Below are 24,724 nucleotides of genomic sequence, written 5' to 3' on the forward strand. Positions count from 1 at the left end.
CAACAGGCACTTATATTTCCTATTCCTTTTGAAACCACTTCTGGCTTTGTATCAAAAATCTGCAACTAATACACAATGTGTTAATCCAGCCTAATAGTTTATATGGATGTCATATGTGCAAGATCGGAGAGACGCTCACAAAAAGCGACTTTCACTCTGACGAACTTGCCCCCGAGATGGCCACCGCAGAAGAAGTGTATGGCCAGACACGGCTTCCCCCAAGCAATAACTGCTGATCACTGAGGGCTGGAGAAGCCCAACCTGCTAATCGCAGGGCCAAATTCTATTTTAAAAGCGGGTGGTCCATCTTTTAAACTAAAAATGAAATACGAATCATCTAATATTTGTTTGACAAGAATGTTATCAACCTTTATAAAGAAGATAAGAATAACCTGCAGCCGATCAGATAAAGCAGCAATTACAAGGATAATGAGCATGCTCAGAAGGACAGGACAGGACAGGCACTTATACCATAGAGTCCCATTCACAAGTAGCAATTGTCGTTACCAGTTCAACAATTCGATAACGTAACGATCATTGCTCTGTGTCGATGCACAAATTGATAAATTATCAAAGTATCAGTTATCAATACTGAAAATAATTTGTCAATCTATTAAAGTAATAGTTTATTGAATTATCACATGTATATGATCGCGCCATAGAGACCAATATGATCCGTTGCAGACCATTTATCCGCCAAAAACCTTCCGTAGTGCATCCGTGTGTCATCAGTATTCACGGACCTGCAAAAAAAAAAATGGAGGTGGCGGTCATGTCTGATGGACGAGTCTATGCTGCCAATACGGGCCGTAAAATGACATGTCCTCAGTTTTTGCAGCCTGCAATTGCGGGCCCCACACGGATCCGTGAACATGACGGTCGTGTGAATGGGGCCATATAAATAAATGGGTCCGTGTGCTATCCGCAAAATTGCGGATAGCACATGGCAAAAAAAGAACATGATCGTGTGCATTAAGCCTTAGTCTGTGCTACTGGCCAAAAGCACTAACGTAGCGGTACACAGATGTCTCCCCTAGCGGCAATATAGGGGTCATGGGAGTCTGAGCCTATCCCTGGACTGTGCCAGGGGCCTAATTCTAGACGTCAGCATTGTCATTGGCAGAGAGGCTGATGACATCACTCATTACTGTCTGTTTGCTCATCACTCTGGGGACTGGGCAGTTACTTCAAGGCTAAATTCACACGGGATTGTGTTACGGATATGACGCAGATCTCGCCCTTTTACATTACTAAGGGTAAAATCTGCAATAAAAAAAATTCAACAAATTTGCAACTTCTGAACTAAGCCTTAGGACTTATTTACAAGAGCGTGGCGCATCTCAGACATGAAAAACTGCAGTTTTTCACGTCTGAGGTGCATCTCTGCTCTGCGCTGCGGGACGCGATGTCTCGCATCCCCCATAGTTGAGAGTCTATGGAGGGATGCGTGACGCGTGAAAAATAGGACATGTCCTATTTTCTCACGGACCCGTCACACGGTCCGTTGAAACAACGGCTGTGTGAATAGCCACATTGATTACAAAGGTCCGTGGGACGGCCGTTGTTTCAATGGCCGTCACACGAACGTTTAACATGTTCGTGTAAATAAGGCCTAAGAGACACACCAGATCACTAATCAGAATGTGAAGCTTGAATGGCTTCCGCAGCATGGCCAAAACTTCACCGTCTGCAACGATTGGAGGTTTTGTAATATTAGATCACTATGGATGCCAGTTTTATGGCACAGAAAAGTCGAAAATGCAGTTTTTGCGACTTTTGCATTTACGCCGCCTCCCCCTTTTAAAAAGTGGGTGGGGCTTAGCGGTAGGAGGCAGGACTGCATGTGGTCCCACAAATGTGGCGTAAATTTTAGCAGAAATCTACACCAGCTCGTAGCTATCTCAGATTTCCCTTTCTGGCGCATGGACGACCAGCGATGCGCCTAATTTATTAAGAGGTATGTGCCCCATAATAAACTAGGAGCATTTTACTCCAGCACTTTTTATATCAGGACTGGTGTATGAAATGCCAATCTTAATAAATTCTCCCCCTTGTCACGGAGACACAGGGGCTTATTTATCAAAAACTGGCCTTCTTGCCCATAGCAACCAATCAGAGTTCAGCTTTCATTTTTCCAGGGCGGTATCAGAAATGAAAGCTAAATTCTGATTGGTTGCTATGGGCAAAAAAACAAAACCAGTTTTCCTGTTACAATTTGGATAATGAGGCCCATAGTCCATACCAGGACAAGAAGTATCTGTAGCTGTATCAATTCCTCACTATTTTCAAGATCTCTGCTTGCAGTCATTCAATAAGAAATTTAATTTTTTACTCCCAGAAGATAAAATTCTCTCCTAGTCACGTGATGGACACACAGGTGCATGGCTCGTTACAGTACAGTTATCAGAGCTGTGTCTTGTAACGAGCCGTCCGCCTGTGTGTCCATCACATAACCAGGACACATTATTAACAATGAAAGTTCTCATTGATTGACTGCAAGCAGAGATCTTGAAACCCATGAGGAATTGATACAAAAAGCATATTGAAAATGTTTATTTCTTATTAATTTGCAGGATGTGACCGTATTCCATCTTTCTATAGCGTTAAAATATGGACTTACTATGGACAGAGGGCTATATTTATAATTTCTCCCTTAACAGAGGATTTATGGGTACTGTATAGCGTATGGATGGCGGTAAATTCCACGTCATGACTGTAAGCTCTATGCCCCGCTGTGCGCCGGTTGTCTCCCAGTCAGCATCTGTGTTCGTTTTATAGAATGCCTCTGCTACCTGAAGTGAAAACATTTCAGGCATCGACATGAGAAATAAAAAAAGGCTTTGGCTTTGATGTGATTTCTTCAGCTTCCACTGTGACGGCTATGCCAGAGGTAATAAATATTGTATAAAGTCTGTCCGTGTGCTGCAGCCGGCATCTCTGAGCTCCATTCCCATAGCAACACTGCGCTAGATTAACTTGTATAGCAATAAATATACTAGTTCTGCTGCAATGTCTTCTAGTTTCCAGATCCACTTTGTTTACGAGTTGCCTCTGATCCCACCGATCGGCCCAAACTTCTACTTTCTAAAAACCTGGGAATATGGTGACAACTACTCTGGGCGGCATCCTGCCCAGATTATCCATGATATCTCTGAAACTCAATCCTTGGGGCCCGATCAATTAGTCTGCAACAAGACTGGCAAATCTACCATGTGGTGATAGACCACCAAGTGTCATTGGGCCGGTCTGGCCATCCACACCAGTGAAAAATAGAATGCTGAGTATCATTCAGAAGAACGGTCAGTCTAGTGGAAGCCTCACGTGACGTAACTACCAGACCCAACATTTGTTCAATACTGGAATATACTCAACACAGTACATACAAAGATAGATGTAAAGGTTAAAGGGAATCTGTCAGCAGTTTGAAGCCCTCAAAACTGCTGACAGCGCTATATACAGGACGGGGAGAGCAGCGTAACTATTCCTGTGGTGTTGGTAATGCAAATTTCATGACCGAGAAATCTACGTTTTAATGTCCCCGGCGCCGCGATCACGAGTGCCACTCTCTGTTCTGAGTGACGGCTCTAGCGGGCTCCTAATTGGACACTAGAGCAGTCGCTTAGAGCACAGGGAATGGGCTGGCAGCGTTCAGAGTGCCAGGAGCACTACATGAAGAGACCGCCTCCATGGCACTTTAGATCGCGGCACCATGACTGACACCACAGGTATAATTACACTTCTCTCCCCACCCTGTATATAGCGCTGTCAGCAATTTTAAGGGCTCAAAAATGTGTATAATTTCTCAATGTGAAATTGCTCAATTAATAGTAAAAAAAGTTGTATTCTCAGTCAAATTTTAAAAAATTATTGCAAAAAATTAACTTTTTAAGCATTTAAAAAAAAAATAAAAAAATTCTCGGACTGATCAAATGGATTTCCAGTAGTCCCGACAAATCATAATCAGATCAGCAAAATTATCTCCACATCTGCATTGCAAATGTAACTACATAATAGGAACACCTAAAGTGATTCCACCAGTAATGAAAATATAACCATCTCAATTTGAAGCACAACTTGCAGTTTCTTAGGCCCCGTTCCCATATTCCTGGCAATACGGCTTCGTTTTCCAAAGACGTGATATAGAAATGCCGGAGGGAAACTAATGCCAGAACTGATCTATGGTTTCCTATGGGAGCAGTTCTGGCATCAGTTGCATTCGTTTTAACACTGGATGTCGACCCTTCGCCGGTTAGAAAAACATTGCATGCAATGTTTTTCTATGTGGCTATAGACGACCGTCCAGTCCACCAAAAATTCAGCAGTTGCGTCCATTCTCCAGGCTAAAACAACTGGCCGAATGCAACTGATATATGTGAAGTTAGACTTACTGGGGTGGTCTGGTTCAGACAACCCATTTATAAGTACCTTTTTAGGGAATGCTGAGTTATTAGACAAGGGGTCCTGATTCACGACTCTGACTCTATTAGCCATAGTGGAGAATGGCTACAAAAAGTTTCTCTTGCACTGGAGGACCCAGCACGTCTATGTATTTCATTGTTGACTTCAATGGACAATGTGCAATACTTAATATCCCCTGTGGTGGAGCTAAAGGGAAATCAAACACCTGCCATCAGACAGATTCTCCTGCAGATTACAGCTGATCCTTGGGGATCCCATCAGCGGAAAAAACCTTGTGATCAGCTTATTTTTGTGGGACCCCTCGAAAAATGGATTGTTAAAAGCAGACAACCCCTTTAATGAAGACAATTGACAGAGAGCCCCTGTCTCTCCTGCTCTACTCTGCTCTTTATAACTCCCATACCACACACTTGGAAAAAACAAAAATGACACATTTTCTGCCTAGTACTTGGCAACAGCAGCCATCTTCTCCTGCAAAATTCTGCTGGAGCTATACAGAGTGTACAAATCTAAAATAATCTATATTTCCTGTTGACAGGCATCCACCCAAAAACACACAGTGTCTTACTAATGATAACTGTTTTTCACTGGAGTTACCCTTTAAGGCTTAAAGGGGTATTGCCACAGAATTTTTTTTTTTACAGTATTAGTTTATACTTGTGTTATAGATTATAGATATTATACATCCTGTTGCTGCATTATCTAATGCTCCCTACCAGTTAATATCTCCTATAAAGTTCCAGTGTGTAGGAGGGCATTACAATCAGTGTCCACATGACCACATGCCACCATAATCTACATCTCCCAGATTAGGAAACATTTTACCCCTATTCTTGTAGGGTTTTTGTTCTCTTTGTTTATGCGATGGCTAAAGATACTAAAGATACTGGTGGCTTGCGGCCCATACTTACACAGGGAGTAAATTAAATGAATGGCTACCACTGGCCACCATCACAAACATTCCCAGATACATGGTATCTACAGGTGGGTAAACACCTCAATAGCGCTCATAAGTTTTTTTATAACATGAAATGGCAAATTTCTTCATTACAAGTCACATAGAACTTCATTGCGGATATTTAGAATACCCAACAGGTAAAGTTACAAAGATGCCCGTTCCCTCCTATGCCATATTCAGCCACCATGTATGCCAGCTATTATATTCAGGCCAGTTCTGTAATGCACCAGCAGACATGCTGATCACAATATGTCAGATGCTGTACCTTGGCTTTCTCCAGCTGTGCCTGGGCCTGACGCTCTGCCTCCCTCCGCACGGCCTCCCTGTCTTCTTCCAAAGAGACATCAGAATCAGATGGACGGCTGGTATAGGAGTCCGCCGAACCCTGGGGAGAGGAAGAAGAAAATATTATAATGGATGCGCATTGATGATGACACCGAGTCATGTATAAACCACCATTGCGAGTTTAATAATATGGAATAAGCATTGACTGGATCAGCTCGTTGGCTTCTCTCATTACTCGAGCTGTTTTGAATATTTATCATGAGGCGTGTAATCTTGCAGAAAAAGATCTTTATTCTCTCGGTCTCCGTGCTCATTTGTGCATCTCCAATCTGATTCCAGATCAAAACAGACTACACAACACATGCTATTAACAAACAGTTAAAGAGGCAAACATAAAACAAATGTGTCGTGTTGGCAGAGCGGCTCATCTATGCCAATCAAAGCGCCATTCATTGTCAGTGCCCCCATAGGCTTTATAGCATAATCCCTGTCCCTCCATTCATTTCATGACTCTTTATTAGGAATATTTACTATACTATAAGGGGTTGTATATTATGGATATTGCTTTCTAGATTGCAGGTCTTATGGGTTCCGATGAGTAAGAATTCAATTACCCCAGTATAAATGAAGATAAAACTAAGTATCGTAGGGTGCCCACTGGCTTCAATGGTCATCCATTGACCTCTACAGGTGATCTGGCATGGCTCCTGGGTTATAGCTAAAGGGTTCATAAACACAGGACCCCCTGTATCTGGTCAGTATACCCTAACAGAGAAAACAAAAACAGGCTGTCTATAGCAGATGATATATTTGCTTTCCCTCTTTACGACATATCATAGTTTATAAGCACAGTGACTATTGCCTCTATTTATATAGCTCCATCAGCTGCCACGGAGATGTACAATGTGCTACAAGAGTCATCCTGGACATGTGAGCTTACAATCTCGTCACATCTAAATATTATATCAACAAAATAATAGGAGTAAAAGTACTTTTGCAAAGGAGCTTACACTCTAAAAGAATATTATTCAAGGGTAGACCTCCTGTATACGAGTCTTCCAAGACCTTCCCAGGTCACAACTCTTCCTATAGATCATTAACTATTTGATTACAAACATAAGTTGCCTATAATGTCTACAATGAGTGTATCACTTCGACAGACCCAAGTGTCATCCAATTATCTTAAATATTCAGATTTTTATATACAATATTACGAGACCAAAATACGAGGTCACCCTGATCTAGATAACGGTGGTTATCTAATATAATACAGGTCTATATATAGCAGCCGGTCATATCAGCCACATCAGGACTTCTCCTCTAGGTAGATAAATAGACGGAGCTTACACAAACATCAGAATTCTTCAGTCGTCCTCCCTTGGTTCTTTTTAAGAGTCTAATCCAGGAGGCCTTCATTAGCCAGACCGGTTAGTTATTGTGCCCGGCAGGGGCACCCTGTGCAGATCCTTCCCAAACAAGTGCACAGATTATCTTGAAGAACAGCATTGCCTTCCCTTTCCATCTTTTCTCGTGAGATCCAAGAACTACCACACACGACAACTTGAGCAGAAGTAAAGGGCGAGAGGTTGTGTTTCCTTCTCATTCCAATCAGAAGTATTAAGAAACACGAAGGTCACTTAAAAGAAGAAGTGCAAATATGTCTTCTTGTCCTCATGGTTGAGAAGATGCTGAGCACAAGGCATCACTGCTGCCAGTGCCAGCTGACTGCCAGGCAGAGAGAGGGTGTCTACATGGCTCCTGGAGAATGGAAGCTTTATAAAAATAAAATCATGGGCAAAATGTATTCAGTGACATTTGCAAGTGCAAAGTTCAATCAATCTCTTTAGGGATCTGGTTGGGGGACGGAGCCTGGCATCACGGAGCATGCTCTGTATCCTGTCCTTACGCAGTTGCTCACATCACACAGTGCTGTTAGTCTTTGTCAGATTGCTGTGCTGCATCTCAAGGGTACACAGCTCGAAAATAGCAAGATGCTCGAAGGGCAGAGCGGCTGATAATCTGCATCACATGTAATAGACCTGTACTTGTAGTGTGCACATGGACATAGTCATAGATTGTATTTGTAAACGATGAAAACTGCTAAAATGGACAATGCAGAGATGGAATACAGAATATTTATTATACAATGTAGAATTATAACATATTATGTAAAGTGAGTTCATTGGATTAATATGGATTCATGATATAAAGGTAAAGACATATGTAATAAATGTATAGAAATAATAATATAGAGTTACTAAACAGGTAATAGACAAAGTAATAGATTGTTATTATCAGGCTACAGCATGGAAGCTGGTCACGTAGCACCTCCCAAAAATTCAGGGGATCAGCACTTTTTCTTATTTGCAGTTATATCATTTTTGGCCAAATGGCAAGCACTTAGCATGCTTTATTAAATAGTATCTATCTATCTATCTATCTATCTATCTATCTATCTATCTATCTATCTATCTATCTAATATCTATCTATCTCATATCTATCTATCTATCTCATATCTATCTATCTATCTCATATCTATCTATCTCATATCTATCTATCTATCTATCTATCTATCTATCTATCTATCTATCTATCTCATATCTATCTATCTCATATCTATCTATCTCATATCTATCTATCTCATATCTATCTATCTCATATCTATCTATCTCATATCTATCTATCTCATATCTATCTATCTATCTATCTATCTATCTATCTATCTATCTATCTATCTATCTATCTATCTATCTATCTATCTATCTATCTATCTATCTATCTATCTATCTCATATCTATCTCATATCTATCTATCTATCTATCTCATATCTATCTATCTATCTCATATCTCATATCTATCTATCTAGCTCATATCTATCTATCTATCTATCTATCTATCTATCTATCTATCTATCTATCTATCTATCTATCTATCTATCTATCTATCTATCTATCTATCCCATATCTATCTATCTATCTATCTATCTATCTATCTATCTATCTATCTATCTATCTATCTATCTATCTATCTATCTATCTATCTATCTATCTATCTATCTAATCTATTATGTAATCTAAATACAATAGGACCCAAGAACCACCATCTCAGACATAATGCAATATTCACATCTATTTGAACAGTACAAATACTGATCCAAGACATGAAAACCAATAAACGGCTCTTCTAAACCTGTAGTCAATGTATTCCTCTGCCTATGTGAGATGGAGGAAGCCCCCTTTATATTAAAAATCAGCACCTCCTTTAACAACACAAAACAGACGTCTCCTATACACACATGACTAGTGCCAAGTGTCTCCAGACAAGCGCGTGCAGTAATTATCCCACTTTATTTCTAGTCACCTCATTCTGGAATATGGCCATAGCTGTAAAATCAATCAAATGACCTCTAAAAACCCTGTGAACTCCCATGACATTAAATGCACAGCGCTCACTGGCCTCTGCTGCACGGCTTAATAATGGAGATGAAGATTGCCAATATGTACTCAGTGCAATCAAATACGAAGAGTTACATGTGTCACTGTCATATCCATTAGCCTAACATATGAGTGTAAGGTCAGCAAGTTATGGCAAGAAGATCTCAGTGCTGCATAGTGACGGACACCAGATCTCCTTGTCAGATAATTTACCTACAGCATGATAAAAACACTAAGTACAGTGAAATTCCTTTAATTCGACTTCCGATAATCTGGAACGTCTGATAATCAAGCATTTGTTTCTACTTAAGAAACTGTAATATAATGTGGAATTTCACCAGAAACAGAAGACAGAGCAATGATAATCAGTAAGGGATTTACCCCCATTATAAAATAAAACAGATTTTGTGGTAACATGTTTTGGGCTGTCTCTACCCTTATAGTTAAAGAGGACCTGCTTCTATGTCATATAAGTTGAACTAGTTAACTGACCTGATTTTTTTCCATCATTCCAGAGATATGGACCACTGTTATGTCGGCTCCCTATGTGCTTATTTGCTGTAGTTAGCCAAAGGGGTGGAGCTAACTTCCCTGCCTCAGATGCTGACTAATCAGCATGAGGCAGCTAGAGGGTAGTTCACGCCCTGTTGGCTCACTACAGAAAATTAGCATAGAGGGAGCCAACACAACAGTGGGTCATGTCTCTGGAAGCAGGAGGTCCAGGAAAAAAAGAAAAACAGCGCTGGAATCAGGGAGACAGCGTTATTCAGGTCAGTAAACCAGTTCAACTTATATGACCTAGTGGCAGGTCCTCTTTAATTTTATATAATTTATTTTAATTCTATCGTTAATATTCCTCAATGTCTAATAATTTAGCACTTCTCAGGTCCCATTGTTGCCGGATTAACAGAATTTTATTGTGTATAATATTTCATGTTATTTCATGTCTCTCCATTTTCCTTAGGAAGTGACATTTTGTTTTTTGGCAAAACTCTTTCAAACTGCGATAAAATTGGTCCACTTGCATTGAGAAGAAAAATTGTGGTGCAATCAGATTTACATCACGCTGAAGAATGACTTAAAGGGTTTTTCTAATGAAGTCAACTGCTTCTCAAGATAGCCGCAGGTCCGGCTCTTAGAAAACCGAAGGGTAGATCCTGCTGACCGGCGGCCACTGCAGGGACAATATTGTATTACATGTACAGTAATGCATGGATGAGTTGCTCTTACTCATTTAGCGCCTCCTCACTTTGGCTCATAGAGGGGTGTCCTGAGCTGCGTTCTTGCCTATATGACTTTACTTTAATCCAGAGCTGGTGTCAGCACCAGGCAAGCCTGGTAAGATGCAAGGGTCCACTGGGCTTTGAGTCCCATGGCGATATGGGTAAATGCTCTTTGCTTGGCTGGGCAAGGGTGGAGCAGACAGGGGGCCCACTGTGACGGTCACCCAAGGGTTCACATACACCTGAAATCGGCAATCCCAAGTAGTTGCAGTCACCAATGTGACTGCCTGCCTGGAAGAAAGCAACATGACCTTTAAGCCAGGTACGATACTGCCCATAAAGAATCATGATATAATAAAAAGTTTCCAACCTTTCTTAATTTTTAATGGGCCCTAAATGTTGCCAATCTTAAATAATACCTCCAGAAACAGATTACATTTTCTGCTCGCTGACGTCTACAGCTGTACCAAAATTACGATTAAATATAACTCTTGGCAAATATCAGACATTACTTCTGCCAAATATTTATTTTTTCTATTCAGCTACATTTTTTCCGTACTTTGTTGACAGATCTGGTCTCCCAAATGCACAATAGTTTAATTTGTGCAATTTCTTCTTTATTCCGGACATGACTTTATATTCCTTACAACCCATTTGTGTTCCTGATGAAAACAAGACTGGAGACATATTTATTAACTCGTAGACAGCTGCAGAAACTTTCTTCTAATTTTGGGAAGCAAAAACAACCAGAAGCTCCCTAAACTAAACTTGACAAAAAAAGAGCCTGAAGTCATCACACAAGTTCCTATTTTGATGCAATGGATATTTGACGGATGCCACTTGGATGCCGTCAAAAACGGCCCGAGTTTCACAATGGTCGTGTGCATGAGGCGTAAGCAAAAGGCCCCTAGATGCCCATGTATAGTCTGTGTTAACGCTCCAGAACCATAGTCGCTACGTCTATAGGGCGCAAGATGGTGGCGGTCACATCATTTACCCACGTGACCGCTCTCTTGGCCATCCCTGGATGCATCCTCTTCTGCACAAGAGCTAAAGGTAACTAAACGAGTTCAGGCAATACGTAGATACAGACAGCAGTATATCCTGTATCTGCTAATGCACTGAACGCATTCAGTTATCACTCAGCATCTGCGCAGAAAGGACTGCTGCTTAGAGAGCCCAAGCATGTAAGTCACATGACTGCCACCATCTTGCGTCCTATGGATGCGGCCACTGTGGCTCTGGAGTATTTATATAACCCATACATGGGCAGTCGGGGGCTTTCTGCTGATTATCTGGGGTAATGTCTGGTCTAAGTTTGGTCCTGTAAAACCAAAGGGCGTCTGGCTGTTGCGGGTATAATACAGGCGCTAAAATGAAGCTTGTAAAATCGGTCTTAAAGGGGTTGTCTGGTTTAGAAAACCCATTTTCATACACCCTATTAGAGAATTAAAAGTAATTAGAGGGGGTTCCCTGTTCAGGATCTACATCTCTTAGACAAACGGGAGAGCGGTTACAAAGAGCGTCCTCACACTGGAGGACCTGTCCTGTCCTGCATTACACAGATAATCTATTTATTTGAATGGCCACTGTGTAATGCTTAATTTCCCCGGTGGTGGCGCTGCAGGGAAATTGAACACTTATTAACAGGTTTCCCAACAAATTACAGTTGATCGCTGGGGGACACTTTGTGATCAGCTTATTGTCAAGGGATCTTTTTAATAAGTGGGGTTTATCCAAAGCGAAGAACCTGTTTAAGTAGACGACTCCCTTACCAACAGCTGTCACTTTAGGGGACAATCAGCAGAGAAAGAACTCAAACACAGTAGAGACTAGGGTTGTCACGATACCAGAATTTGGACTTCGATACTGATACTTCGTGTAGTATTGCGATACTCGATGCCAAAACGATACTTTGCCAAAAATAATAATACAAAAAAAGTTCTTCCATTTTATGATGTGAGGCGCGTGGTGTGATGAATTTTGAATGTGCCTCACATTAATAGTAATTAACCCCATCATGTTCCTCAGTCATAATGGACAACATTGGGTTAATGTGTGAGGTACATGATGGGGTTAATTACTATTAATGTGAGGCACATGGAGGTTCAAAATTCATAATACCTCGTGCCCAACATTAATAAGTGAAAGAAAGCAGTGTTTATTTTATAACAGCGTAAACATGAATGACGCTATAAAAGTGTTATTACAGTCGTGATGATACCGAATGTGTGTATATTTTATGTATTGAGACTATGTTTATTGTAAAAAATGTGTGTTTTTTTAATTTAACATTATCTATTTTTTTTTTTACTTTTTTTTTTTCACTTTAATGTACTGGCATATATATATATATATATATACACTGATAGGTATGTCCTAACAACTGCATTTGTACTAAATATGCCCTAACAACAGGAAATATGGTCAGACAGCCCTGGGGTCCTTTAATGTACCCTGGGCTGTCTGCCCATATATGGTATGCCCCTCGATCGCGTCACAGGGATTTTACCCGTGACGCGATCCAAATGGAATCCCTTTGAATGCTGCGGCTAACTTTGATCTAATGCATTTAGGGGAATAACGGCGGAGATGAGAGGTTTCTCTGATCTGCACCATTAGAGCGGGCCTCCGGCTGTGTAATACAGCCATTGCCCCGCTCCTGACAATAAGTGCGCGCGCTGGGTCAGCATGAGGTGATGCGGCCGGCGCTACACTAATGAGCGTCGGCGCAGGCACTGAAGACAGAACATGGGGGTGTTTTGCAGTGCGCTCACCATGTTCTGTCTTCAGTGCCGGTATTTATTAGTGCAGTGTTGGTCGCATTACATCATGCTGACCGCGCGCACACTTCTCAGGACTCAGGAGCGGGGCAATGGCAGTATTACACAGCCGCAGCCCCGCTCTCATACATTCATGTGTTACTATACTTAGCTGTGCGGCCACACAGCTTAGTATCGAAATAAATAAAATAACGGTATTGAACCGTTTCAGGGTGCACGGTATTGAAACAGTACCAACGTTTCCCTGTATCGTGCATCCCTAGTAGACACCACATTTTAGTAGAGTCCTTTGCAAAAATGTTTAATCTTACAGGGTTTTCTATAATTGACCTTTATGAAACTTCTATCCAGATTGGTGGGGTTCGAAAGTTTTCAGGATTAGGATTCGGAATCATCTAACCCTTGACAATAGTAGAAGTCCCTTCTTCCGGACCCATCCAAAAAGTCGTTTACCATAACACTTAGATATAAAATGGGAACTTCTGAAATACATCAATTAATGAGGCTCTTCAGATAAAACAAGCTACAAACATTTTACAGGACTGCCCTATCGGGGGATTGCTCGCAGCTTCCCAATTCATCAATCATACATAATTGTTTATGTGGACTGCTAGCACGAGTCTTTTCCTTCAATTGAAAACATATGTCTACCCGGCAAAATATTTTCAGAAATAATCAGCTAATGAATTGCGGCCTGACGACACAAGAGTGCGGCTAATTTTTTGTTTATTGTACATTGACTTATGTCCGCCGCTTCCTTCACAGTTGTCAACATATAGAATCCCAGTACGATATCTGGACTCCAGCTTAAATTCCTTTTAACATTTACATGATCTGTAAATACTCAGATGTCATAGAATCTCTCCAAACATGGAAAGCAGAAAGGATTAAAACAAGTGCAGAACAAGTAACACTGTGTTATTATTTAAAGTGAAACTCCACCTTCAAACAGAATTTATAATCAGAAAATTACATATTATTTACATCATGTTTTTGTTATGAACAAAATAAATTTTTAAATACTCCAGTTTTCCTGCTGGCCACTAGAGCAGGCACAATAGGTTAATGCTACCGGTTTTATGAAATTCAATTGTCGGCTTTGCTGTATAGACTGGGATAGCTTGAGCAGAGTCATCTCATTATCTTAAGGTCAGGACCACACACACAGTATTTTGCTCAGCTTTTTTAGCCAAAGCCAGAAATGGATTCAAGACTAATACATCTCCTTTCTTTTGTGTCCACTCCTGTGTTTGGTTAAAACGGAGCCAAAAACTGTATCTAAACTGTGCGTGTGGTCCCGGCCTTAGGCTATGTTGCAGGATCTACGGCAGAAATCCTTGCAGTTTGATGTGTGGCTAATCTGCACGTGGAAACCTGCGTCAATAAGTGATTTTAAATACGCACAGAAAAGTTCCAATTAGTCTGCAAAGAAACTCAGATTTCCCTTTGAAGTCAATGGACAGTGGATTTCACTTGGATCTTGGAGCAGAAATGTGAGTGAAATCCTGAACGCGTGCAGGGGGTGGGTGAGATAATGACAGCTCCATTGTACTACTGGAGGCCTAGATAAGGCAGGATATACACACTATACACACAGAGATAGGGCTATGTATGCAGCTCCACTTTTACTCCCTGGTCGGGGGGAGGGGGGTCTATACTCCATTACTTCCTTAAAAAATAGTTTTCTGTGTATTTTTTTCTTTCTTTCTTTTGTTTATTTATACAAAACTTAGTTTTTTTATTACATTTTTCTTGTTCATACTTCTGCATGCCACAATATTGTGCCTGTACATATGCTTGGGGGCCTATTAGACATATGCAGAGGCGCCTATTAGGGCATACTACAAGTATTTCCTAATAGGCATAGACATGAGACAGCCCTGGGGACCTGGGCTGTCTCCATGGTGACGCCAGCCACGGTGATTATGCCACTGGAACTGGTGATCGCTATTACAAATGATCGCCGACGTTTGATCGCAGCACTGAAGGAGTTAACTACCGGGATCTGAGTTTTTTCTGATCCCAGAAGTTGTGGCAGGAGTAGAGCTGTGCATTACGGTGGCCCCGAGAACATCATGACAAAAATGTACGTCATGGTGCGGCATCTGACAGCAGCCCATGATTCTACATTTTCATCATTGGTCAGGAAACAGGTCAAATTAACTATGTAGTCAACAAATTTCAAATCTAGCGTCTATGTTATCCACCTTTATTACATTTTTCTGTTTTCATTTATTTTTTTTTGTTTCTTTAAGGCCTTATTCACACGAATGTGTTAAACGTCTGTGTGACGGCCGTTGAAACAACGGCCATCACACGGACCTATGTAATACAATGTGGCCGTTCACACAGCCGTTGTTTCAATGGACCGTGTGAGGGCCCGTGAGAGAATAGGACATGTCCTATTTTTTCACGCTTCACGCATCCCTCTATAGATATCGCATCCCGCAGAGCACAGATGCACCTTGGACGTGAAAAACGACAGTTTTTTACATCCGAGATGCGCAACGCCCGTGTGAATCTAGCCTTAGTCTATGCAATATATGAACAACTGTTGATGCCTGGAAACCATTAACAAACTGCTTCTGATTGATGTAATTATGACCCTTTTTATTAGTTACATTTATTTGTGTATGACTTTATTATTGTACATAATTATGGTTTGTGTTCCTTAAAGTTGTATTCCAACCTTAAGCAATTTTGGAATATCCACAGATATACACCTCTGGGACCCTTACCTAACACAAGAATGGGGGACCGTCTCGTGACCCCCTTAGCTGATTCATGGTCACGTATACCCTTTATACATATATAATTCTCCATTGAAGTCTGTGGGAATTACAGAAAGAGCCGAGCACTGCTTGTAGATGGTCAGGGATACAGTGGGTATCAAAGTGTTAAATGGGCATCCTGACAACTGAAATGTATGGCAAATTCACAGGATATACTATAGATAGCTCATTATGAGCGTCCCATCACTGGTATCTCTACCAATTGGGAAATGGAGGTTGTGTGTCCCAATACCCCTCTAAACCTGGGGCAAAAGGGTAGGAGGAAACCAGCGCTCTTGCTCAGCTTTTTCCATCACTCACCATAGACTTCACTGGTCCTCTTCTCCCTATCTGCTCTAAATATAGAGATACACAACTGCAGCTTGCTGACAGTTTCCATGTAGCAATAGTAAAAAATGTTCTACACTGCAAAAAGTAAAAATGAACTAGAATTGATGACTATATAGTCAATGTGAACGCAAGGTGGAGCCTGACTTTAAAATGCAGTGTGTGAAATCTATTTTACTACAGTATGTATGTACAGGATTATAGCCATATAGATAACCCTATAGAAGAACAGTTTAAATACACTTATTAAACTCCCAGCTCACTTGTTAAATATGGAACCAGCATATTATATACAGTGCAGACACTGTAGTATCAAAAGTATTAAACACGCCCCGATGTACGCACATAATACACGCCCAGTTGGACTTTTACTTTAAACACACCCACTTGTACTTTTGCAAGCCTCATTTGCATAACTACAAAAATGGTCATAACTTGGCCAAAAATGCTCGTTTTTTAAAAATAAAAACGTTACTGTAATCTACATTGCAGCGCCGATCTGCTGCAATAGCAGATAGGGGTTGCAAAATCTGGTGACAGAGCCTCTTTAACCTCTGCTTGCTCTGTATGCAATGGCATTTATATGAGTTTACATTACTCTGTATACACAATGGGGCACGTGTATAAAACTTTTCAGTGATGGCAAATTCTATATGTACAAAAGCAATTTGCGTAACATGCCCAGTATAACCCTTTAAGACATGTCAGTTTCCGTGCAACACAGAGCCGAAACTTCGCTTTACATCACCTGTGGCAAAAGTTCCGTTTACTGCCCTAGCCCTGCAAATGAATACTGTGGCAGAGTGACTTATTGGTGCCCCCCCCCCCCAGCTCCGAACTATAAATACTACATTGTGTGACAATTTCATGTATACAAAAGTACACAAATGTACACTGAAATCTACTTAGTATGTGAAACATTTTTTGCCAGAAATTTTTGGAAATTTTTGCATCGATTTCCAATTTTGACACGTTTTATACATGGCCCCCAACAATGTTGCAGCAGATTGAACTTACTAAAAGATGTCTTTTGAGTTTAGAGCTGACTGGATAGAGAATCTGGCTTTTTAGTGCCAGATAAATGTTAAAACATGGCAGATCAGTTGCGAAATTTTGGAGCGGATTCCACGTTGAAATTCCGCAACACGGAGCAGTACAATAAATGCAGTTTAATCAGGATTTTTGCGATAGATTTTGAACTTTGCACGCAGTAAATGGCAGCAAAAACACAAGTAGATTCTGCTGCGGATTTACAGCCATATTTTGGGGAAATGTTTCCGCCGTGTCTGAACGTAATACCCATAGTGTTAATTCTTCCACATTACTGAATGTCTTAGGTTTTATTGAACTAGAAGAAGGTTGTGGTAAAGGATATGGGTTAGGGGGCAGGGGGGGGGGGGGGCGGTGAAACAAGGATGGCTTTTAGGATCACTTACAGGAAAACAAAACTTATTGATCTCCTTCCTCCCAAGTAACAAATCTTATCTGCAATCACAGGCTGGCTGATAATATGCGGCTCTACATCAACACAACTTTTCTTAGGAAATCTGAACTATCGAAATCAAGAAGGGGATTTCATCGTATGTCAAGACGATACTTCCTTGTGTTGTCTTCTTCTGCCAAGTTGTTAAAAAGTCTATTGAGACGTTTATAACATTTGTTGGCAGCCATTTCAGCTCCCATTGTAAGTGTTGCTTAAGGCCTCACGCTGTGCCCCAACAGCTCCTTCCCCCATGTGCCACCAAACAGAGTGCGTATCAGTCCTTAAAGAGGTTTTCTCATAATAATAATAAGTTATAAATGTTTGATTGCTGGAGACCAGACCACTGGAACCCCCACCATCCCGAGAACGGGAGTCTAGTTGTTCCTTATGTGAATGGAGCGGGACTCCGCATGTTCGGCCACCGTTCTATTCACTTTTTATGGGACTGTCGGAGATACAGTAGCAGTGCACCAACTCCTCCTTAACATGGTTCATCTTGGGCGGGTGAAGATCAGTGGTCACCACAAACATATGGTGCCGCTCATCTAAGAAAAAACAATAGGAGGTTGAAATCAAATCCTTGATTCCTCCTGCTCCCTTGAGATTGCCATTAGAACCCGTCAAAATCAGCAGGCTTTACTAGGGCTGGGCATTTATGACCTGATTCAAAATGATGATTAATTGAACATGTAACCTCGATTACGATTAATGAACGATTATTTAGGCCACACCCCTTTACATACCACGCCCCCTATTTTCATGCTACGCCATTGAATTAATATTTATCCCCTGAGCCTGCTGTATACTACTGTATATAATATATATGCCCCCACACATTATAATGCCCTTATAATTGTCCTCCACACAGTATAAAGCCCCCCAAAGCTGCCCCCACACAGTATAATGTCCCCCCATAGCTGACCCCACACAGTATAATGCCCCTATAACTGCCCTCCACACAGTAGAATGCCCCATAAATGCCATCCACACAGTATAATGCCCCCATAGCTGCCTCTACACAATATAATACCCCTATAACTGCCCTCCACACAGTATAATGCCCCATAACTGCCCTCCACACAGTATAACACCCCCATAACTGCCCCCATAGCTGCCTCTACACAGTATAATACCCCTATAACTGCCCTCCACACAGTATAATGCCCAATAATTGCCCTCCACACAGTATAATGCCCCCATAACTGCCACCATAGCTGCCTCTACATAGTATAATACTCCTATAACTGCCCTCCACACAGTATAATGCCCCATAACTGCCCCGTAGCTGCCTCTATACAGTATAATAACCCTATAACTGCCCCCCACACAGTATAATGCCCCCATAACTGCCCCCACACAGTATAATGCCCCTATAACTGCACTCCACACAGTATAATGCCCCATAACTGCCCTGCACACAGTATAATGCCCCATAACTGCCTCTAAACAGTATAATACTCTATAACTGCCCTCCACACAATATAATGCCCCATAACTGCCTTCCATAGCTGCCTCTGCACAGTATAATACCCCTATAACTGCCCTCCACACAGTATAATGCCCCCATAGCTGCCCCACACAGTATAATTCCCCCATAGCTGCCCTCCACACAGTATAATGCACCATAACTGCCTCTAAACAGTATAATGCCCCAATAACTGCCCCCAGTATAATGCCCCATAGCTGCCTCTACACAGTATAATACCCCTATAACTGCCCTCCACACAGTATAATGCCCCCATAGCTGCCCCACACAGTATAATGCCCCCATAGCTGCCCTCCACACAGTATAATGCCCCATAACTGCCTCTAAACAGTATAATGCACCAATAACTGCCCCCCAGTATAATGCCCCATAGCTGCCTCTACACAGTATAATACCCCTATAACTGCCCCCATATCTGCCCTCCACACAATAATACATAGTGAATGGTAGAGCAGGTCCCTTGCTCTACCATTAGATTTACCTGTATCTGCGTCCTGATGCAGATACAGTTTAAACCAGAGAAAGAAAATGGAGAAAACTGAAATGTGCAAGATGACGTCGGTTAATTGCGCTGAATTTCGGTTTTGTTTTTTTTTTACAATTTATTATACCTTAGGATATACCGACAAAAACAGTTTAGTTACTTTAAGATTCTTCCTATCTTTGTCAGTATGACATATTACATAACCAGAAGTAATGCGTTTTATTCCCATTCTGGACTTCCCAGTTTGTAACTCCTTTATTCCTGAAAGATTTAATCTGAAATTCCTGTTAATTCAACAAACATAGTCCCAAAACCAGATTAATAGGAAACTACCTCGTGGCCTGCCATTTTCAGGGTAGAATCCCATAAATATAAGTCAGTGGGGTCGGCAACGGGAAGCAGCAAGGAACATCAAAAACATGATTGTAGGATCTGAGGCCATAAGAACTGTAATGACCCTGCAAGTGTTAAAGTGAAACATCCAATATTCTGGAATAAACGATAAGATTCAGATTCAGTGACATAGACGGTGACCACTCCGGTGTCCACAAGAGCATGGCAATACAGTGTGGTCACCCGTGATGCCAGGGCCTGTTGTTAGTCATGTGCCAGAAATCATTTGGGCGCTACCTAGCATGCTTGGCACAGATTATTTATTGGAGAGCCTTAAGGGGGTTGTCCACGACCGGACAACTGATCAACTATCTATAGGATAGGTCATCAGTATATGATCGGTGGGGGTCCGACACCCGGGCCCCGTACCGAGCAGCTGCTCTGGCTGCCTCCGGGCCCCGGATGTCATTACACAGTATGCAATGTACGGAGCCGGAAGCAGATGTCTCCGTACACAGCATATCGGCCGTGCTGCGGATAGGTCATCAGTTGTCCGGTTGTGGACAACCCCTTTAAGGACTTCCTAATGAATGATAAGGGGAAACTACATTTCACTGGAGTCTCTCTTTAATATCCAACATATTTTAAAAGGGATCCCTGCAAAATAACGGCTCACGTATTAGGGTATGTTTGCACAAAACACTAAGTATGAACGTGACCTTCTAAATGCACGCGACCGTTTCCGTTTAGATCCTAGCGCCTTCCGTGTGCTGTTAGTTTGTTTTTTTGCGATCCCACACGCTAGAATAGGTGACACGGACAAGAATAGGACCTGTTGTATAATTTTGCGGATCGGACACATAGATTCTATAGAAATGAATGGTTCAGTATGCTATCCGCAAAAAAACAGATAGAACAATGAAGAAAACAACATGAGCCCTAAGAGTGGATTCCCACATAGCGGTTTTGTCGTGGATTTTAAGAGTGGTTTCCAGAAAAAATCTGAGCAGAATTCAGGACATGCTGCACATTTTCAAATCATGTCTATTCTGTTGAGGATTTGTTGTAGATTTTTATTGTGGATTTCCTTTGCATAGTGCTTGTAATACAATGCAACATGCAGATTTTTCCGTGGATTCGCAGCAGACATGCTGCTGATTTGCACTGAAATCCGTGGTGGAAATAGTACGCTACTTGTGAACTTATTCATAGTGTTTGTCTGTGCTTCCTGGAAGATAGACTGGTCAGCTGGCTCTATGTGGCCTAGACAGTAAGGCTGAGTTCACACGGGGTGGATACGATGCGTAAAAGCACGCAGCGTATCCACCCGGTGCGCCGCAGGGAGTTCTGGGCGAAAAAGCGCACCAAACTGTGGTGCCGTTTTTCACCTGGAATGTCCGCTGCGGAAAACTACAGCAAGCCGGGCCTGACGTTTCATCCCAGCAGACCGCTGCAGCCACATGGGATAAAGCATCATCCCGGGAGGCCGGCTCTCTGACATCATCCAGGCCAGGCGCTGGAGGGAGGAACACAGACTTCTGGGTAAGTATGAGATTTTTTTTTATCTGAGTTGCGTTTTTTGCTGCAGAATCGCTGCGAACCCCCCTTAAAAACGCAACAACTGCTATTTTTTTGCAAGATTTACCTCCTCATTGAAATCAATGAGGAAAACCCGCAACAAATAAGCACCGTTTACGAAAATACATTTGACATGCTGCGGAATGAGATTCCGCAGGCCAATTTCAGAGCGTTTTTCCCGCTCAGTATGTACGCAGCGTGTGGATGAGATTTGTTTTATCTCATCCACCTTTCTGCTACTGTATTTGCTGCGGATTTTCTGCAACTAATTCCATTGCGGAAAAACCGCTGTATTTACGCAACGTGTGAATTGACCCCTAGAGACTAGGGGCATTCTGGGTCCGCGGCTAGTAGTAATGACATCACCGATCCAGACAATGTAGGGTTGTGAGCTGCTCAGCTGATCGACCTCATTGTAAGGGCTTGTCCACACACAACGGAATTGTTGCAGAAAATTTCTGCAGCAATTCCATTGAAAGTCACAGACTTTGCGCTGCAGCAAAACTGCATAATTTCCTGCGTTTTTTATGGCAGAAAATGGTGCATAAATTGCGGCGTTTTTCCCAATGTTAGGAGATGGAGACATCTCCTCTGAAAAACGCAGCAATTCTGGACACTTTGCGCAGCAGGAATTGACGTGGTGCGGTCCGAAAAATACGCAATTTCTGCTTGGAAATCTTACGCAGCGTGTGGATGAGATTTGTTAAATCTCATCCACTATGCTGCTACTTTATTCTGCTACGTTTTTTCCGTCCGAAATTCCCTCCGGAAAAAACACGGCAATTCCACAGCGTGTGGACGAGCCCTAAAAAGGTCTCTAGATAAATCCTTTTAGTCGGCGGAGTTCGTCCTGCAGCAGCTTGAGAGCTACAGGTTGGGGAACTCTACTTCAAGTATATTAGGGACCTGCGTAAATAGAAATTCCCCAAAACAATGTACCGGTAATCACTCATTTTAGATGCAAAAACAAATATAAATTATTTGCAACAAATTCTGGTTATTATGTCACTCCAATATTAACCCTGTAATAGGTAATTGTTAGTTATGCAGTTCTCTCATATAATACACCATGCAAGGACCATAGTAAATATCATCCGTGTACTCTCTGGGCTCCTCTCTATGATACATATCCAATTCCAAAATAATTCTGAAAAAATAAAACTACAAACTACAATGGCACTTTATTTAATCACTACAAAAATAACATTTTCCCCCAAAATGACCTAGAAACAGGACACTGATTCATGACAACCGCTAATTGGAGCCATTAAAGTGACCATTGGTGTAGCCGCCCAGACATTGAATGGCATTGACATCTGCCCATGTAAAGCAATGTACATTTAACTCCTCCTCCCTGCTTCCTATGCCTCTGCCTGTGTCAGTCTTCACTGCAATTCTGGCGTTCTATTCTGCTTTGCAACTGTACTGCAATGTATCAAATAAAGAAAAACAATGTAACACTTTAAAGATTCTCATCAGCAATCCATGCTGTACCAATGGAGGCGTCCAAGAATAGTTTTTTTAAGCAGAAGGTTACTGTTCGAACGCACCGCGGTGCCATTTTTGCGTTGAAGCCACTTAATCGCAGTTGTCGCCACCGACAAAATCACTGTTCATGCACTTCATAAAATTAATTACCCCAAATATATCAAAGAAAGTGGCGAGCGGAGCTCATCAAATAAATCTGCTCTTACCTCATCAGATTCCTCGCTGCCATAGAGGTACATTGCTGTAGTCCCCTAGCGAGTAAACTAGGAAGCCGGCACTTCCATCAGGCGACAGACAAAGAGTTTTTGTTGTTGTACAGCTGGAATACAGAGATGTCTCTTTCCCACGCTCAGACCTCTCTCCAAATAAATACTGGATATATATTATATATAAATATATATATATTATATGTAGGGGCACAGTCAGGCTGCAGTCAGCTCAGTGCAACCGGCTGCGGTGGGCTCATTGCCTGGGAACTACATATCCGTTACTGAGGGATGGGAGGATTTACTTAGGAAAATAATGCAGGGTTCTGGTACATGAAGGTGGTCACATGCTGCGGGGGAAGGAGATCATTGGCTGCTCGAGGACTGTTGGAACTTTCACAGACTTTTTAGAAGTCTTCTTTTTTTTTTCCAGGGTGATGATAGACTCCAGTAACATTCTCCGAGAACTATATGGAGGCTTCATTCACAGCAAAGCTGCTTTCAAGCGTAGCATTGGAGGATCGCCAGATCTTTTACGACGGCCCTACACGTACGTTTTTTTAGAGAAAAAAAACAGCACAATTTTTGGCCATTTTTTGCAGCATTTTTTTTTTTTTTTTTAGAAAAAAACACCGCAGCCAGATGTTAGCTGGAAATCAATAGAGAGATATTAAATGCACTACAAACATTGCGTATTTTGTTGCCGTTCTTTTTCTATTGTCTTGTATTTTTTGGGGTCAGTGGCATTTTTTTTTTTGCAAGTGTTTGTTTAGTTTAGCGTTATGTCAGACAGTTAGTGGTGTTTTTCTACCCTTGACCACCATTTTTTTTTTTTTTTTTTGGATGATCGAAAAATTGCATCTATAAATGTGGCTTGCATTTTTTTATGCCATTTTTTTTAAAATAAATCATATGTTGCATAGAGGAATCTTTGAATCACATAATTTGCAGTATGAAAAAAAATGCATGTAAAAATGCAGGTAATGAAACACACTTCTTTGAAAAATAACTTGTGTGTGAAGGAAGCCTTAAGCCCCCTGCACACATTGCAAGTATTCTAACACAGCAGATACAACCCTATTCAGATGAATGGAACACATTTTCAGTCGCAGAAATATCTACATCAAAATCTGCAGCGTCTGCAGGGAGCTTAGAGAATTGTATTATATGCAGTTCCCTAATACACAAGGCGGCAGCAAAGAAAATCGTTTTCCCTGGATCCCATTAACCAATTATAGAGCCATTTACAACAGCATATATTTTGTCTGTGGAGATGATGCAACAGGCTGTCATAAAACAGTCTATGGCCTGCGAGAGGCAACAGGGGACAGTGAATTTTCTTGCGGCAGAAACATCTTGCATATAATAATGATCTCTCTGTATATAATGAAATTCGATAATAGTAGACTAAAGTATATCCATATCTCCCTATAGTTGAATCCCA

The 24,724-nt window shown here is 41.5% G+C and overlaps 1 protein-coding gene across 6 annotated transcripts in view; it reads right to left on the reverse strand.

Moving 5' to 3' along the window:
* The window catches only part of CACNB2 (calcium voltage-gated channel auxiliary subunit beta 2), a 251,465-nt gene that overhangs the window by 89,313 nt on the left and 137,428 nt on the right, over positions 1–24,724 (reverse strand). For 3 of the 6 annotated variants that reach the window (XM_075827589.1, XM_075827587.1, XM_075827590.1), the window contains one exon: positions 5,643–5,762. In XM_075827589.1, coding sequence (XP_075683704.1) covers positions 5,643–5,762 — 120 coding nt within the window. Of the gene's footprint in view, positions 1–5,642; positions 5,763–7,009; positions 7,599–23,280; positions 23,544–24,724 lie in introns of those variants that run through there. The other 3 variants (XM_075827592.1, XM_075827588.1, XM_075827591.1) reach the window with 2 other exon arrangements.

Source organism: Rhinoderma darwinii, chromosome 5 (genome assembly GCF_050947455.1).
Source record: "Rhinoderma darwinii isolate aRhiDar2 chromosome 5, aRhiDar2.hap1, whole genome shotgun sequence".
Taxonomy (NCBI): domain Eukaryota; kingdom Metazoa; phylum Chordata; class Amphibia; order Anura; family Rhinodermatidae; genus Rhinoderma; species Rhinoderma darwinii.